The sequence below is a fragment of the Macaca mulatta genome, chromosome 13 (genome assembly GCF_049350105.2).
Source record: "Macaca mulatta isolate MMU2019108-1 chromosome 13, T2T-MMU8v2.0, whole genome shotgun sequence".
NCBI lineage: Eukaryota > Metazoa > Chordata > Mammalia > Primates > Cercopithecidae > Macaca > Macaca mulatta.
In genome coordinates, this window is record NC_133418.1 from 59,628,068 (window position 1) to 59,644,247 (window position 16,180).

Sequence of the window (16,180 nt, forward strand, 5' to 3'; positions counted from 1 at the left end):
TTTCCTCCTGTAAATATGACTGTGGATAAGAAAATAAGTATATTTAATAACATTTTGACATGTCTAGTAGTAACAGTAGGTCATCTTATTCATAAACCAAAATTTTATCAAATTTCAAGCCGGGTGCAGTGGCTCACGCCTGTAATCCCCACACTTTGGGAGGCCGAGCCGGGTGGATCACCTGAGGCCAGGAGTTAGAGACCAGGCTGGCTAACATGACAAAACCCCATCTCTACTAAAAGTACAAAAATTAGGCCGGGCGCGGTGGCTCAAGCCTGTAATCCCAGCACTTTGGGAGGCCGAGACGGGCGGATCACGAGGTCAGGAGATCGAGACCATCCTGGCTAACACGGTGAAACCCCGTCTCTACTAAAAAATACAAAGAACTAGCCGGGCGAGGTGGCAGGAGAATGGCGTAAACCCGGGAGGAGGCTGAGGCAGGAGAATGGCGGAAACCCGGGAGGCGGAGCTTGCAGTGAGCTGAGATCCGGCCACTGCACTCCAGCCTGGGTGACAGAGCCAGACTCTGTCTCCAAAAGAAAAAACAAAAAAACAAACCAAAAATTAGCCAGGCGTGACAAAAATTAGCCAGGTGTGGGGGCGCGTGCCTGTAATCCTAGCAGTCACTTGGGAGGCTGAGACAGGAGAATCACTTGAGCCCAGGAGGCAGAGGTTGCAGTGAGCCGAGATCGTGCCATTGCACTCCAGCCTGGATGACAGAACAAGACTTTGTCTCCCCCCCCCCCCCAAAAAAAAAAATTATCAAATTTCAAAACCAGGTTTTGTAGTACATTTAAATTGCATATTCCAAAGCAGTTGGGTTTGCCTGAGTTGCAGTTTAATATTAAGCTGTCCCTTTCAAATAAGGTATTTTCATCATTAAGCCTGTAAATTCTAGTTTGTCATCATTTAGATATTTATAGTCATTTTAATATATCTGTTTACGGCCAGCCACAGTGGCTAACACCTGTAAACTCAGCATTTTTGAGGCCAAGGTGGGCCGATTGTTTGAGCTCAGGAGTTTGAGACCAGCCTGGGCAACATAGTGAAACCCCATCTATACAAGAAGTCCAAAAAAAAAAAATAGCCAGGTGTGGTGGCATGTGCCTGTAGTCCCAGCTATCCCGGAGGCTGAAGCGGGAGGATGGCTTGAGCTTGGGAGGTCGAGGGTGCAGTGAGCTGTGATTGTGCCACTGCGCCCTGGCCTAGGTAACACAGCAAGACCCTGTCTCAAAAAAAAAAAAAAAAAATCCCCTTCACTCCTTAGCAGTGGTTATTTTGTACCTAGAGTTGTCTCACTAGCTCTTTGTTATTTGTCTGTTAGGTCAGGAAGGTTGTTTCCATTTATTCCAGAACCATATTATCAAACTTTCAAATGTCTTTTTAGGAGTCCTTCAATAATGTTAAACAGTGGCTGCAGGAAATAGATCGTTATGCCAGTGAAAATGTCAACAAATTGTTGGTAGGGAACAAATGTGATCTGACCACAAAGAAAGTAGTAGACTACACAACAGCAAAGGTATGTTTAAAGTTTAATTTTCATACTGAATTTGAAGGTGTTGAATTATGTATGGGCTCTGCAGTAATACTAAGGCCACAGCCACCTTAACTTTTAAAAATATGTGCACTAGAATACTGTGACAGTGACAATTCGTGTAACATCTGTTTGGATCCAATGAACTTATTAGTTCCTCATGCTCCATTATGGATGGTAGAAATGCACTAAGTAGTAGTGAAAAAGATTTTTCAGTGTTAATTGTGCCTCATTATTCTCTTAGGAATTTGCTGATTCCCTTGGAATTCCGTTTTTGGAAACCAGTGCTAAGAATGCAACGAATGTAGAACAGTCTTTCATGACGATGGCAGCTGAGATTAAAAAGCGAATGGGTCCCGGAGCAACAGCTGGTGGTGCTGAGAAGTCCAATGTTAAAATTCAGAGCACTCCGGTCAAGCAGTCAGGTGGAGGTTGCTGCTAAAATTTGCCTCCGTCCTTTTCTCACAGCAATGAATTTGCAATCTGAACCCAAGTGAAAAAACAAAATTGCCTGAATTGTACTGTATGTAGCTGCACTACAACAGATTCTTACCGTCTCCACAAAGGTCAGAGATTGTAAATGGTCAATACTGACTTTTTTTTTATTCCCTTGACTCAAGACAGCTAACTTCATTTTCAGAACTGTTTTAAACCTTTGTGTGCTGGTTTATAAAATAATGTGTGTAATCCTTGTTGCTTTCCTGATACCAGACTGTTTCCCGTGGTTGGTTAGAATATATTTTGTTTTGATGTTTATATTGGCATGTTTAGATGTCAGGTTTAGTCTTCTGAAGATGAAGTTCAGCCATTTTGTATCAAACAGCACAAGCAGTGTCTGTCACTTTCCATGCATAAAGTTTAGTGAGATGTTATATGTAAGATCTGATTTGCTAGTTCTTCCTTGTAGAGTTATAAATGGAAAGATTACACTATCTGATTAATAGTTTCTTCATACTCTGCATATAATTTGTGGCTGCAGAATATTGTAATTTGTTGCACACTATGTAACAAAACAACTGAAGATATGTTTAATAAATATTGTACTTATTGGAAGTAATATCAAACTGTATGGTGATAAGTATTGTTTTAATTCTTATGGTTAAAGGGAAATAGAGCCTTGCATTATATTCAACACAGCCATTTGTGTGTGCACAATGCAAACTAAGGTATTCTAGACCTATCTTAGAGCAGCATCCAGTATTTGCTTTCTAGATAATATGCCCAATAACATGACCTAGAGAGGCTTCTGTGCTGTGTAGGGATTTAACCAACTTCAGTGGTTCAGGGAGCTCAAACTATATGGAAAACAAGTTTAGAATATATGCTATCTAGCCCATTATCTCTGATCCTTCTCTAAAACCATTTGAAATGGCTTCATTGATCAACATTTCACAAATGCATCTGTGGTAGAGGTAGAAAGCAGCACCTTTCCTAATTGGCAAATGATCAGACTAATGTGTGCTAATGTTTTTCTTCCATGCTTTCAGTCAGATTCAACTATTTTATCCTCCACAGTTGCTTAACTTGGTGTTGGAGGAGGGTTTAAGCATTAAAATAGGAAGCAGGAAATTTGATTTATCTAATTTTAGAAATTATATCCCTAAAAATTAAAACATGAATACTGGGTGGTAATGATAATTGAGGGAAATGTATTTATTTTGGTGACATTTTGCATGTGTGAAGATTTTCTGAAATAGGACCTTCAAGATCCTAGGGGTCTTTTTTTGTTTGTTTTTTAATTGTGAGGAATAAAAAATCTGCCCACACTGGCATTTTAAGGTGACTGAGGTCAAAGGTTGTTTCCTTAGGTTGAAATAGCAGCCAAAACATTCTTCACACAGGGGCTTGGGATATGGCTGCTGGCAACATATTTTGTTGTGGGCTTCTTAATTTAATGATAAAATTTAAGCTAAACACAAGCCAAAAATTAATAGGTTTTTTAATTTTTATTTTTCACTAAACAGGCAATTGAAATACATGGTACAAAAATAAGTGGTAAGATAACTGTAAAATGAAATGGACAGAATAAATATTCAATTTTCCATCTATGAAAATTTCACAATAAAAATCATAGTTTACTTTGTATTATAGGCGTGCTTGGTGGATCTATTCATCCTCACGTAAGGCAACCGACAAATTCCTGAAGTTACCAATAGTTATTTTGGTGAAGATCTTTAATGCTTCAAAAGTTTTGTTTCTGCCTTAATACAGTATAAAGGGGGAAGGAGTTCAGAAACTATTTTCTAAAGTAGCAAAATGACACAAAACAAATGTCAAGATATTGTGATGCCATGCCGTGCACTTCAGTTTTATACAGTAAAAGTTGTTTAAATCGTCAGCTTATTCTTGGTGAGTTAGCGGAAACATTACATGAACTTAAGATGAGCATATTTACAGACTTAAGTTTAGAAAATTCCAGCTTTTCCCATGGCAGTAAAGATTGGGATTTACAACAAATTTCAGCATGCCGCAAGATCTGCTTCTATGTGTATGCCAATAAATGCGGTTCTGGAAAAAATATATTCCCCTTTATACCCACATTTTCAAGTACAAACGGTTCAAGGCTGCTATGGGCTTTAATAATCTGTTCACTTAGTAAAGGGAATTATCACTTGTTCTAAATATAAGGTGCTGCTGTAAATTACATAGTGAAGAGTGTTCTTAAATCTAAGCAGCTGCACACTGTGAAATCCTTTCAGAATGACAGTCATTGTGGTCCGAGCAGTAATTTCCTATTCTTTCACCCTGGATTGAATTTCCCTTAGCCTATATCTTGCCTTTCCAGCGTATCTTACATCAAACCTTTGTGTTCCATTCCCACCTGAGCTTCACAATAGCCCTGTATTGACATCGTCTTCCATTTGCTGAGCTTACCCATCGATCTCCAAGAACCCAGATCTTGAAACTGCTGATCCAGCTTTGAGTATCATCACTTCCCTGTGGATTCAACTTCCATTAATTTTAAGGGACTACATTCCAGTGTGGCACCACAGTGCAATTAGCAAGCTCAGCTACTTGACTCTAACTTGGCCATGTTTGCTCATAGAAATGCTGCTGGCAGCATCTTACTAGGCTGAAACAATTTCAGCTTGAGTTTTAAGGGAAGTCTTAAACTTAAAGCAGGGCGGTATAATTAACAGTTGTGTTGATACTCTTCAGCAGCATTCACAGCCAGGTCCAGGGAGTTAGCACCGCTTAGTCACACCTTATTCAGAGGATGAACAAAAATATCTTAGATCATCTCTAGGTAAGGTAGCACTTTCTTGGGAAACAGGGTATTGTGTAACATTCTGTGAAACGTCTGGTCAGTTGAAGCTGATTATTGGTTGAATGGGAACAGAATGCCACATTCTGCATTCAATTAGTATAATATTGGCCAGTTTGTTTCTGTAGGGTTTTCATCTCCAATTTTTATGCTAATACACTTCCGTGCCTGTCAAATATTAGTAAATAAATGGGTTTAATTTCCTAAGGGCTATTCAGTAACATACTCAATGGAAGGGCATGTTCCTACTTATAAATATACATCTAAGAGAAGGTAAAATATATCAATTTAAGAGGCCGTCAGACATCTCTACCTTTTTAGCCAATTCTAGGTTTTCAAGAATTTTTACATACAGGTTTATAATTGACAATTATTTGCTAGAGTGATTTTTCTCTTTTAAAGTCTCACTGTGTATGGAACTAAGATTAATATGGCAAACTCAGAAGACATTTTAATTTTGATCATGCCCTTAAGCATTATGATAAAGCATACCACAGCAGCATCAGGCACTTGAAATACTGCATTTTATATGTAGCTACTGTTGAAGAGCTAATCTTTAAAGAATTTAATGGCTATTTTCCAGTGACTATAAAGTCTCAGAGATTCTGAAGCAGAAAAGTCACATTAATAATAGGACTTTAGTTTCCATTGTTACTGTGCTTTCCTCCTTCCAGGTTCATTCATTGCCCAACAGAACTTTAAAAGTGCTTTTCTGTAGAATCTGCAGTTACCAGCAATAACTGATCATCTTGCTTCAAAAAACTATAGAATTGATGCTTCGAATGGTTGATCCATAGTGTTTTTTTTTCTTCTATCAAAGTACTTATGTGTCAATGCCAAAGCAACAAGGAATTCCCCTTTTTCTTTCACTATTGACAGCTTCAGTTTCTGTACTTACTGTGTCATCCCATCCACTCCCTTCCCTGAGCCTGGACTGCTCTTCCAAGGGAGACTAGGTGTGAAGGGAGGAGTCCCCCCAAAGGTACCCTTTAAGCTTGATAATTAGCTCCACAGCCATGCTAAAGCACGACTGCAGATCCCCAAGTCCCTGACACATTTTCTTCTAAGAAACTGGTTAGCCAAGAAAGTAAAGACGTAAGCCCTGAAGATGGCAAAAGGTGTCGTAATCTCCCAAAGTAATCTGTAGAGGTGCTTCATTTAACCCTTTTTCTTTTGCAGACAAAGGGTTAAAAATCTCTTCTACCTAAATCTTCAAAGAGGGATTGACAAGCTCAAATTTCCTTTTATGAGAAGACCCAAGGTTTCTGGCCAACCATTCACTGTTTTCAGTCTCTTAGGTCCTCTTGCATGCCTGAGAGTATCGAGTATTCGGAAACTCCTACCAGCCCTTGGTAAATGACCTTACCAGGTGGAATAGTTTGAGCTTTATCTGCTCTTTTTTAATGGGATAGAGGGGAAGGCAACACGTCTTGTTTTATCAAAAATTGCAAAGCTACACACTCTTTGTGGAGAAGCACCAAAAGGAAAACCTTAGTTTGGAAGGATTCATTGTAAATGAAAATAGTAACTCAGCCCTCCATTCAGGGAGGAGAAAGGCATTTTAAAGCTAGCGTATTGAAGGTTTCCCCCTTGACTTCGGTGTTGAATGGCTCTGGCAAGGACTTCTTGAAGGTTTTTTTCCTCACCAACCAGTGTTTGGCCGGCAGGTTGCATCTCTGCCTGAGAAAATGCCTGAAAGAGAAAAGGCAGCATTTGTTAACAGACATAATGTTGTAGAGGAAGAAACAACAACAGCAGTCCCCTGCATTCATTTTAGAATCAAGATGACTTCTCACAGTTGCTCTGCTAAAAAATACAGGGACTCCCTGCTCTTAACATACCTATAATGCTCACCTAGAGAATCTACGAGTTAAACACCACACACATTTTGTTGTAGGAGAGGATGTTTCAGAGAAAGTACAGTCCAATTGCGGAATTATGAAAAGCACTGGCAGTAGCAACTCTGGTGGACACACCCACCCGTGCTCTCCTAGCTCCTTTTCTGTCATTCTGTTTGACTTTCTCAAGGGAGCAAAAGAAAGGTGTACTACCTGTTAAGTCTCCAAGGTGTCTTAACCCCTTCATCCCCCTAGCCTTCTTGGAAGGGAGTGGTATGGGAGATATATGGAGACCCTTTGTGCAGGGCAGGGGAGTGGTGATGCAAAGTTATGAGTAACCCTGGGTTTCTCTGGGCACTTGGTGCTGTCAGAGATGCTTGGAGTACCAAATGAGCTGGGGAGAAGATCCTGCAGAACAGGGGCGGCCAGGTCATGGCCCCATACTGGAAAAGTGTACCTGTGCAGAAATAAAGTAGGTATATAGCTAAGTTTTGCTGCTCTTGTCTTGGGATGGCAGGGTTGACGGTGAAGAAAGTGCCACAGAAATGGCAGCACAGAGGCACCCTCATCCTCAGCAGGCAGCAGGGGTGAACAGTAATGGAACGTACCACAGTGAGCCTACCATTACATAGGAAAACCAGCAACTCCTTTTTTAGTAACATTGGCTTTCTTCTTCCAGTATCTCATTTGTTTCAATAATAGTTCTTGGCTTAACAAGCTTCTAAGTAGTGGCCAACTGTTATAGCAGGGTTGGTGGGCAAATTTTCTTCTTGAGTTCCTCTACTCACCAGGTTAAACCCCTTCACATGGGTGCTCCATTGCCGCCATGCGCTTTTTGTCAGGGATAAGGGTGCAGCCAGCAAGCGTGTCCACCGAGGCCAAGATAGAGTCATACAGGCGATCTGCGTGGCTCTCCAGCTCACCAGACTGCTTTGCGATCCTCCCAAGGACATCCTCTAAAACTAACAATGAGGTTCAAAGAAATTAAACTAGAAACAAAACCCACGCAAGTGTTGTCCTTAGCATTTTCAAAAGAACATACAGGGTATAGTATTTTGCACGAAGTAGGACCTGGCAGTAGTTTCTGAATGGCCTTTTTAAAGGCCTACAACAAGGATTCCTACAACATAATTCCTACAACAGGGATTCTCCAGGGACTTCTGTTGCACTGGAGAACCTATGTTGTTAACTTCTGATTAAAGCTGAGAAAAGAATTCACTGACTTCACTTTGAAATTGCATAATTTACAGAGGGGCACAGAGACATGGTTCTCTGATGGCTGGTATTACCTGACTTTAGAGGTAAGACAGGTATCTCTATAAGGGCACATCCAGATCCTGTTGGGCATAAGGCTTAAATGAAATAAAGCGACATGCCAAGGTTCAGATGCTTACCCCTGCTACCAGGTCTATCAGTTTCTATTGGCTGGGAGGAATGTTACTTCACGTGGGTGGTCTGGTAATAGATTTGGGAGTGCTTGAGACCCCTTTTTTGTAGGGCCCCAGTGAACAGACTGAAAAAGAAAATGACCTGGCCAGGCGTGGTGGCTCATGCCTGTAATCCCAACACTTTGGGAGGCCAAGGTGGGTGGATCGCCTGAGGTCGGGAGTTTGAGACCAGCCTGACCAACATAGAAAAAACCCCGTCTCTCCTAAAAATACAAAATTAGCCAGGCGTGGTGGCGCATGCCTGTAATCCCAGCTACTCGGGAGGCTGAGTCAGGAGAATCGCTTGAACCCAGGAGGCAGAGGTTGCAGTGAGCCAAGATTGTGCCATTGTACTCCAGCCTGGGCAACAAGGGTGAAACTCTGTCTCAAAAACAAAACAAAACAAAACAAAACAAAAAAATGACCTGAGACCAGGCTAAGGAAGATTCATTCCCACAGTGTCAGAATTGTTCATGTGAGGAAGGGATGGGCTAGGGTCAGAGTGTATCACACACAGCAGGCTTTTTTCTCTTTTCAAAAATTTATTTTTGTTAAGCACAAAGGCTGTCGTAGTTTCCTGCGCCTTTATCAGCTGTGCTAATACTCTCCCTAGTTTCCTGCCACAGCTGTAACATCTGTCAGTAGAGGAAAGGAAAGGGGAAGCTGCCTATCTGCAGACAATGCTGACTGGACGGGTGGAAGGAGAAGGAACACAGGCTGGCTGTATCAAGATCTTTGCCTAGTGAAGCCACATCGATGCGGTGTCATCAGGGCAAAGTGCTGTCCACAAAAAGAGTTGGCGAAGTGTGGCAGAGGACTGCAGTCAGAGCGCACGGTAAAGCTTGGCTGTAAGGGTGGCTGGGCTGGGTTCTACCCCTCTTTTTTTTTTTTTTGTTTTTTTTTTGAGACGGAGTCTCACTCTGTCACCCAGGCTGGATGCAGTGGCGCGATCTTGGCTCACTACAACCTCTGCCTCCCAGGTTCAAGCGATTCTCTTGCCTCATTTCCTGAGTAGTTGGAATTACTGGCATCCACCACCACGTCTGGCTAATTTTTGTATTTTTAGTAGAGACGGGGTTTTGTCATGTTGGCCAGCCTGGTCTCAAACTCCTGACCTCAGGTGATCCACTCACCTTGGCCTCCCAAAGTGCTGGGATTACAGGCATGAGCCACCGCAGCTGGCTAACCCCTCCAGTCTCATGAGACCTTTGCCCAGTCTTCTTGTGCGATGTCACAGAAACCTCTATTGGTTCAGGGACCTTTGTTTTTTAACTTTTATTTATTTATTTATTTTGAGATGGAGTCTTACTCTTGTCACCCAGGCTGGAATACAGTGACATGATCTCAGCTCACTGCAACCTCTGCTTCCCGGGTTTAAGCGATTCTCCTGCCTCAGCCTCCTGAGTAGCTGGGATTACAGGTGCCCGTCACCATGCCTGGCTAATTTTTGTACTTTTAGTAGAGATGGGGTTTCGCCATGTTGGCCAGGCTGGTCTCAAACTCCTGACCTCAGGTGATCTGCCCACTTTGGCCTCCCAAAGTGTTGAGATTACAGGGGTGAGCCACCGCGCACGGATGCTTTTGAACTTTTATTTAGACTGTTAGAATGTTTGGTTGGGGCCAAATAAAAGAAGTTGGGAAGGACTGGAATAAACATGTTTGTCTGCTGGCTCTGTGGACTTTGACAGCGTGCTCCTGGTGGAAGAAAAGTTTTGCACCTGCTGGAGAGAGACACTGAAGTCTCAAGGGGGAAAGAGCCACATTCCTGATTATTTCAAGCAGATGGATGGGGAAGGGCTATGTGTCAATCTGAAAGAGTCTGGATACATATCTGAAAACCAAAGAAAACCCCAAAGCCAGTAAAAAAACCTCTAGATCTCTTTGAGAGAAGAGCAAAGTGGGACTAAGCACAGAAAAGTATTATTAAATGGATTTTAAAGTGAAGGTCAAAAAACCTGAAGCTTTTAAGAGGCCTACTTTTTTTTTTTTTTTTTTTTGAAAAGTTTAGCTCGTTGCCCAGGCTGGAGTGCAGCGGCGCAATCTCGGCTTACTGTAACCTCCACCTCCCGGGTTCTAGCGATTCACCTTCCTCGGCCTCCCAAGTAACTGGGATTACAGACATGTGCCACCACGCCCAGCTAATTTTGTATTTTTAGTAGAGACGGGGTTTCTCCATGTTGGTCAGGCTGGTCTTGAACTCCCGATCTCAGGTGATCCGCCCACCTCAGCCTCCCAAAGTGCTGGGATTAGAGGTGTGAGCCACCACGCCCGGTCTAGAGGCCTACTTTTACACGTGGCCTTCGTGAAGAGAGGAGATGCTCAGGCCTCTGCACCTCCAGACGCTGGGAAGCTGCAGAAAGCCAGTGCCCAGGGGCTCTGCCAGGCTGCCACTTCTTCTGTGGCCTGAGGCAAATCTACAACTCTGTCCACCTCACAGGGCTGCGATTAAATGGAGAACACTGATGTGCCAACTGCTTCAGTAAAATGCTGGTGTAAATTTACATGCAGCAAAGGAGCCTTGCACATGGAATTTCTGCCCCCCAAAAAATCTAAGAACCCTAGTGAAAATGCCAGAAGACTCAAAATAAAGGCCTTAAAAGGGCAGGGGATTGCAAAGAGCTCACATAATTCACATTAGAGAATCAATTACCTGCTGAAAACCGTTCAGTGGTCCTTGTCCACTGATGCCTGTTAACCCTAGAGATTTTTCTTCCCAGGGTACACTTAGCAATGTGTAGAAACATTTTGGGTCTTCACAACTGTGGGGGAAATGGATTTACTGGTATCTAGTGGGGCCGGGGTGCTGCTAAACATCCTGCAATGCATAAGACAACCCCCCACAAAATCACGCGGCCAATATGGCAAAAGCACCAAGACTGAGAAATCCTGCTGTATATGCTTCTCCATGGTATGTACCTGCCCACCATGCTGGTCAGGAAAGCGCCTCCTCACTGCCTCTCAAGTCCGTGGGACCTGCCCAGCTTTGCTTCTGCGGTTGGATTCCAGTATAAATCCCATCTCACTCAAAAAACATAAAATGAGGCATAATATAGGCAGGCTCTGTCAGCATTTGATTTACACTCTTGCAGGAAATTAGGGGCTGCCATCAGTTCAAGGCTTTACCCTACCATTCTCTTAGCTCATCCTCCCTATCACATCCCCATCCCCCATGCCCTCGTCCTGTAAAGACAATAAGAACTGTATATCCTTGGCACCAGCATGCTTAGATATATGCCTGAGGTCTGTGATTTTCACTTTCCTAAATGGGGAACCCATCCTACAAAATGGGCCGGGTGCAGTGGCTCACACCTGTAATCCCAGCACTTTAAGAAGCTGAGGGAGGCAAATCACCTGAGATCGGGAGTTCGAGCCCAGCCTGACCAACATGGAGAAACCCCGTCTCTACTAAAAATACAAAATTAGCCGGGCGTGGTGGCGCATGCCTATAATTCCAGCTACTCAGGAGGCTGAGGCAGGAGAATCACTTGAATCCGGGAGGCGGAGGTTGCCATGAGCCAAGATGGCACCAGTGCACTCCAGCCTGTGAAACAAGAGCGAAACTCCATCTCAAAAGCAAAACAAAACAAAACAAAAAAAGCTTGGTTTGCACACTACTGCCACCCTGTCCCCTCTCATCAGTTCTTTATTCAGTCTGTTCCCTGAGGACAGACTGACTGTCCTCAGATACTTTTGAGCAATACAATCCTTTTCTGAAACAAACATTTCCCCAAAGTAGGACACAAAGCAGATAGTCAGAGAGGAATTCAACCTGGGCTAGGTAAGGTGGGGAACCGGAGGGATACCCACTGAATACCCTGGCCACAAACTAAGGGCTGGTGGATTAAAACTAGGATTCCTACCCAGACTACCACCAGAAAAATACAAAAAGAGAAGCAAAAGACAGCGTCATTCTTGCAGGCTCAATACCTAATTTCTAATTAGTTTGGTTTTATGACCATGACTGCCTCTAAGCAGGTGTGCAGGGGCAGTGATGGGCAGCGACGCGTGGAGCTGGCAGACGGTGGGGCATGGGGCATCTCAGGCAGTTGGGTGTGGGCAGGGACTCTTGCGGTACCGGCTCCTTACCAGGGATAGTGCGGTCCCTCGGCCTGCTGCTGACAAGGATTAAGCTCTGGCTAAATCCAAAACCTTAAGCATCTCACCTGGGGTGTTCTCCAGCAGGCACTGAAGAAGAATCTCCCCCTTCTGTAAGACACTCTCCGTCAGAGACTGATGTTCATCGATATCTTTCTTAAATTGCTTAAGGCGTACCAGAAGAAAAGGAAGAAGCATCGTTACTATTGTTTTGTAAAAGTTATTTGAAAAGCACAGCATGCAGGGTAGCCTTATTCCCCTCTAATGTGGAAGAGTCACCCCACTAGGTCTGCAGAATTCCCCAAGTAACAGTGCAACAGTTTAACTTCAGCTTCTTTGAACCCAGGTAAATAGAGTCAGTAGTTTTTCCTGTTTAGTTTGACTTCAGAAGCGTCTTCCCTGACAGAGGCTGGCTCACAGCTTGGAGTTAGGGTCTTCTTCCAACGCCCTCACCTCATGGGGTTCTCTTTTAATTCAGGGCTATGGGAGTCTCAGAATTTATTTCATTCTAATGGACCACAAGAGATCTGCCATTAAACTGACTGCAGAGAGCCACTGCCTCTACCTCTGGTCCTCCCTCCATGTTCTCGCTCTATGCACACCACAAGGGTAACTACCTCAACATCTGGGAAGCTGTGAGTTTCCCAAGCAACTCATTTGATTTCCCCTCTTGGCTACCAAGCTGGTGTTCTTGATGTTCCTTTAGCAGTTAAGAAGTGTAAAGTTGGCCAGGTGCAGTGACTCACACCTGTAATCCCAGCACTCTGGGAGGCCAAGGCGGGCGGATCACCTGAGGTCGGGAGTTCAAGACCACCCTGACCAACATAGAGAAACCTCGTCTCTACTAAAAATACAAAAATTAGCCGGGTGTGGTGGTGCATGCCTATAATCCCAGCTACTCGGGAGGCTGAGGCAGGAGAATCGCTTGAACTTGGAGGTTGCGGTGAGCCGAGATCATGCCATTGCACTCCAGCCTGGGCAATAAGGGAGAGACTCTGTCTCAAAAAAAAAAAAAGAGAAAAAAAAAAAGTAAAGTCAAATCCATGACCACCTTTAGTACAGGGTGTAGAACCTGCTGACTGATTTTTATAAATTTTTAAATTTTTAACAGAAATAGAGACAGGGTCTCACTATTTTGCCCAGGCTGGTCTCAAACCCCTGAACTCAAGCAATCCACCTGCCTCAGTCTCCCAAAGTACTGGGATTACAGGTATGAGCCACCGCGCCCAGCCAGAACTTGGCGTTTTACCATTTTGAAGTGATAGTTTTACCCTTGGATTTACTATTTTACTGTCTTTAGTTTTCCTTTACCCTGATACCTATACTTATTATTTTATTCTCTGCTAGTGTGGTTTATGTGCTGCTGCAACCCCCGTGTTAAGACGAAATACAAGTATATGAGAAAATGAGTCACAGTTAAAATATGTGAACACACACACACACACACACACACACGCTCACTTATACTAGGTCTTAATCCAAGCAGGAGTCAAGGTAGCACATACATACGCATGAGCCATGCACAATTCTGTGCGGGGAAGGGGCTGGCAATACAGTCCCCCTTTGTGACAGCCGTATGGGTGACACAAGAGGCCTATGCCTCACTGACCTGCAGGAGTGACTCCCAGCTCAAATCTCAGCTCTACCTACAAAGCAAGCTGGTTGTTTCTGTCTAGCTTGGAAGCTGAGGGACAGAAGGCTGGGAAGAGGGATAAGATGGAGGGATGGAATTATTCTGTTTGCCCCTGCTCTGACAAGCCAGGAAAGGCCACTAACCTAGGTCTACCAAGGCAGCTTCCTCTCCCTGTAGTGGTACTGGTCCTGGGCCCTGCACAGCTGTGTGCATGCATGTGGAGTCTGCACGTGGAGTCTGACTCCCCTGGAGCCAGCCTTTCTCTCCTTCCTCAAGCTCACTCCACCCTAGTGGGAATGCTATTTCCTGCAGTGTGGAGAGGAACTCATTGTGGAGTTCCTCAAAGTGAGGAACTCAAAGCAACCGCTCCACACTGCAGGAAACAGTATTCCCACCAGGGTGGAGCAGCTGGCCCACCCTGCCCAGGTCAAGCCAGGCTCCTCCCTAAACTTTAGTTGGCCCGAAGCTGGAAAACAAAGCCGCTCCCTCCCTCTAGCTGGAGTAGGGTCCCAGGAAGGCCCAGAGTCAGCTCAGCCCTGGCCCATGCACATGTAAATCACGCCCTCTGCTGCTGAAGATATGGTCAGGTTATAAGGTTGTAGGAATTCAAAGAATTGTTTTAGAAAACTCCTTCCAGACTAGCCTCAGGCTCAGACCATGGATATCCCTCTGCTGCTTCATGAAGAGATTAGAAAGGTGCAGCCAACCACATATGCTAGAAGGCAGGATGTTCAGCCAAGGTTAACGTTAGATTTAGGGATGACAACTATATAATTTATCCTCCAATTCAGGACACTTCTGAGACTGAAAGGGCACCTATTATTATGCCAGAACAACAGGCACAAACTGGGATGCAGTCATCCTAAATCTAGGACCAAGTTAACAGAAATCCACATTAGTATTTTCAAAATAACAAAATCTTAATGATAAAGAAACAAAACTAAAACCAAACCCAAATACATACACACACACACAAACTGAAGTCAGAGTTTTTGTTTGTTTTTTGAGACGGTCTCAGTCTGTGGCCCAAGCTGCAGTGCAGTGGTGTGGCCTTGGCTCACTGCAGCCTCTGCCTGCCGGGTTCCAGTCATCCTCCTGCTAGTGCATGCCACCACACTCAGCTAATTTTTATATGTGTTTTTTTTTTTTTTTTTTTTTGTAGAGATGAGGTCTCGCTATATTGCCCAGGCTGGTCTGGAACTCCTGGGCTCAAGTGATCCTCCAGCCTCAGCATCCCAAAGTGCTGGGATTAACAGTGTAAGCCAAGGTGCCTGGCCTAGATTTCTGTTTAAATACCATCAAAATGCCCTATTGTAGATTCTGGAGTCAGTACAATTTCAGCTCAGATCTTTAAATAGCGGTGCAGTCCAACAGGACTTTATGTGATGATGGAAGTATTCTATATCTGCACTGTTTAACGTGGTAGCCACTGGACAAATGTGACGGTTGAGCACACAGAATGTGGCTAATGCAAATAAAAAAATCGGAGTCTTTAACTTCAATAGCCACACATAACTAGAGGCGTCATAATAGTGCAAGTCTGTCCTTATAATCCCTGAGACATTTGGAAAATTATATTGCAAATCACCCTAAAGTATTTTTGTTTTTACTTTTAATTAAGAAAAAACTTTTTTTGAGATGGGGGGGGCGGGTCTTGCTATGTTGCTCAGGCTTTACTTGAACTCCTGGGCCCAAGCAATCTTCCTGCCTCAGCTTCCAGAGTAGCTGGGATAAGAGACTTGTCCCACTGCACCTGCCAGCCCAATACCTAAAGCATTTTTGATTTGAGATAAATATATTGTATCTTCAAGCTCTATTTGGCCTGGGAAATAATTCATGTATTTTACAAAGCGTTCCGCTTTAAGAATGTGAAGCTCTAATTAGATTTCAGGTATAATAGTCAACTGAGCTATAACATACCAGACATTGGTTATTTGAGATTTTACTTTGTAATCGAGTAATTTAGTCACCACTCTTGTGAGGGAATAAGCCAGAGCCAGGACCGTATATTACCCGGTAAAGTTGCAGAGAAGACTTGAGACTTGTAAGATTGGACCTGGCTGCAGTCCCGTGGTCAGTAACATCTGCAACATTATACAGCCAGCGGATCAGCTCTTCCAGTTGACAGCAAAATGTCTGCAGAGACAAATAAAAGGACATATGGTGTTACTGATCGAACAGCCATTCATGTTATCAAAAGGCTAAAAATATCAGGAGGACTTGGAGACAGACTGCACCTTTAGTCTCCTCTCTTCTCCTTGCTCACCTGTCCCCACTCCACGACTCTAGACCTCCCTCTGCCAGAGCAATGAAAACCACAGCCTGGTGTGACACCAAAAATGACAGGATGAGAAAACCCAGCCTTGCAGGTGGGAATGGAGCAGCCCA

At 43.8% G+C, this 16,180-nt stretch overlaps 2 protein-coding genes across 15 annotated transcripts in view; one reads left to right on the forward strand and one right to left on the reverse strand.

The window, feature by feature from the left end:
- RAB1A (RAB1A, member RAS oncogene family) overlaps positions 1-3,619 on the forward strand; it is a 47,183-nt gene extending 43,564 nt beyond the window's left edge. For 2 of the 3 annotated variants that reach the window (XM_077958309.1, XM_077958308.1), the window contains exons 4-5: positions 1,388-1,519; positions 1,779-3,619. In XM_077958309.1, the coding sequence (XP_077814435.1) occupies positions 1,388-1,519; positions 1,779-1,976 (330 nt within the window). In that variant the 3' untranslated portion in view covers positions 1,977-3,619. 3 annotated transcript variants of the gene reach the window in all.
- Positions 3,462-16,180, reverse strand: part of CEP68 (centrosomal protein 68) — a 30,172-nt gene continuing 17,453 nt past the window's right edge. For 6 of the 12 annotated variants that reach the window (XM_077959499.1, XM_077959496.1, XM_077959491.1 and 3 more), the window contains 4 exons: positions 15,806-15,928; positions 12,228-12,324; positions 7,426-7,599; positions 3,462-6,491 (listed from right to left, as the gene is read on the reverse strand). In XM_077959499.1, coding sequence (XP_077815625.1) covers positions 7,430-7,599; positions 12,228-12,324; positions 15,806-15,928 — 390 coding nt within the window. In that variant the 3' untranslated portion in view covers positions 3,462-6,491; positions 7,426-7,429. Of the gene's footprint in view, positions 6,492-7,425; positions 7,600-12,227; positions 12,325-12,692; positions 13,155-15,805; positions 15,929-16,180 lie in introns of those variants that run through there. The other 6 variants (XM_077959498.1, XM_077959494.1, XM_077959489.1 and 3 more) reach the window with 1 other exon arrangement.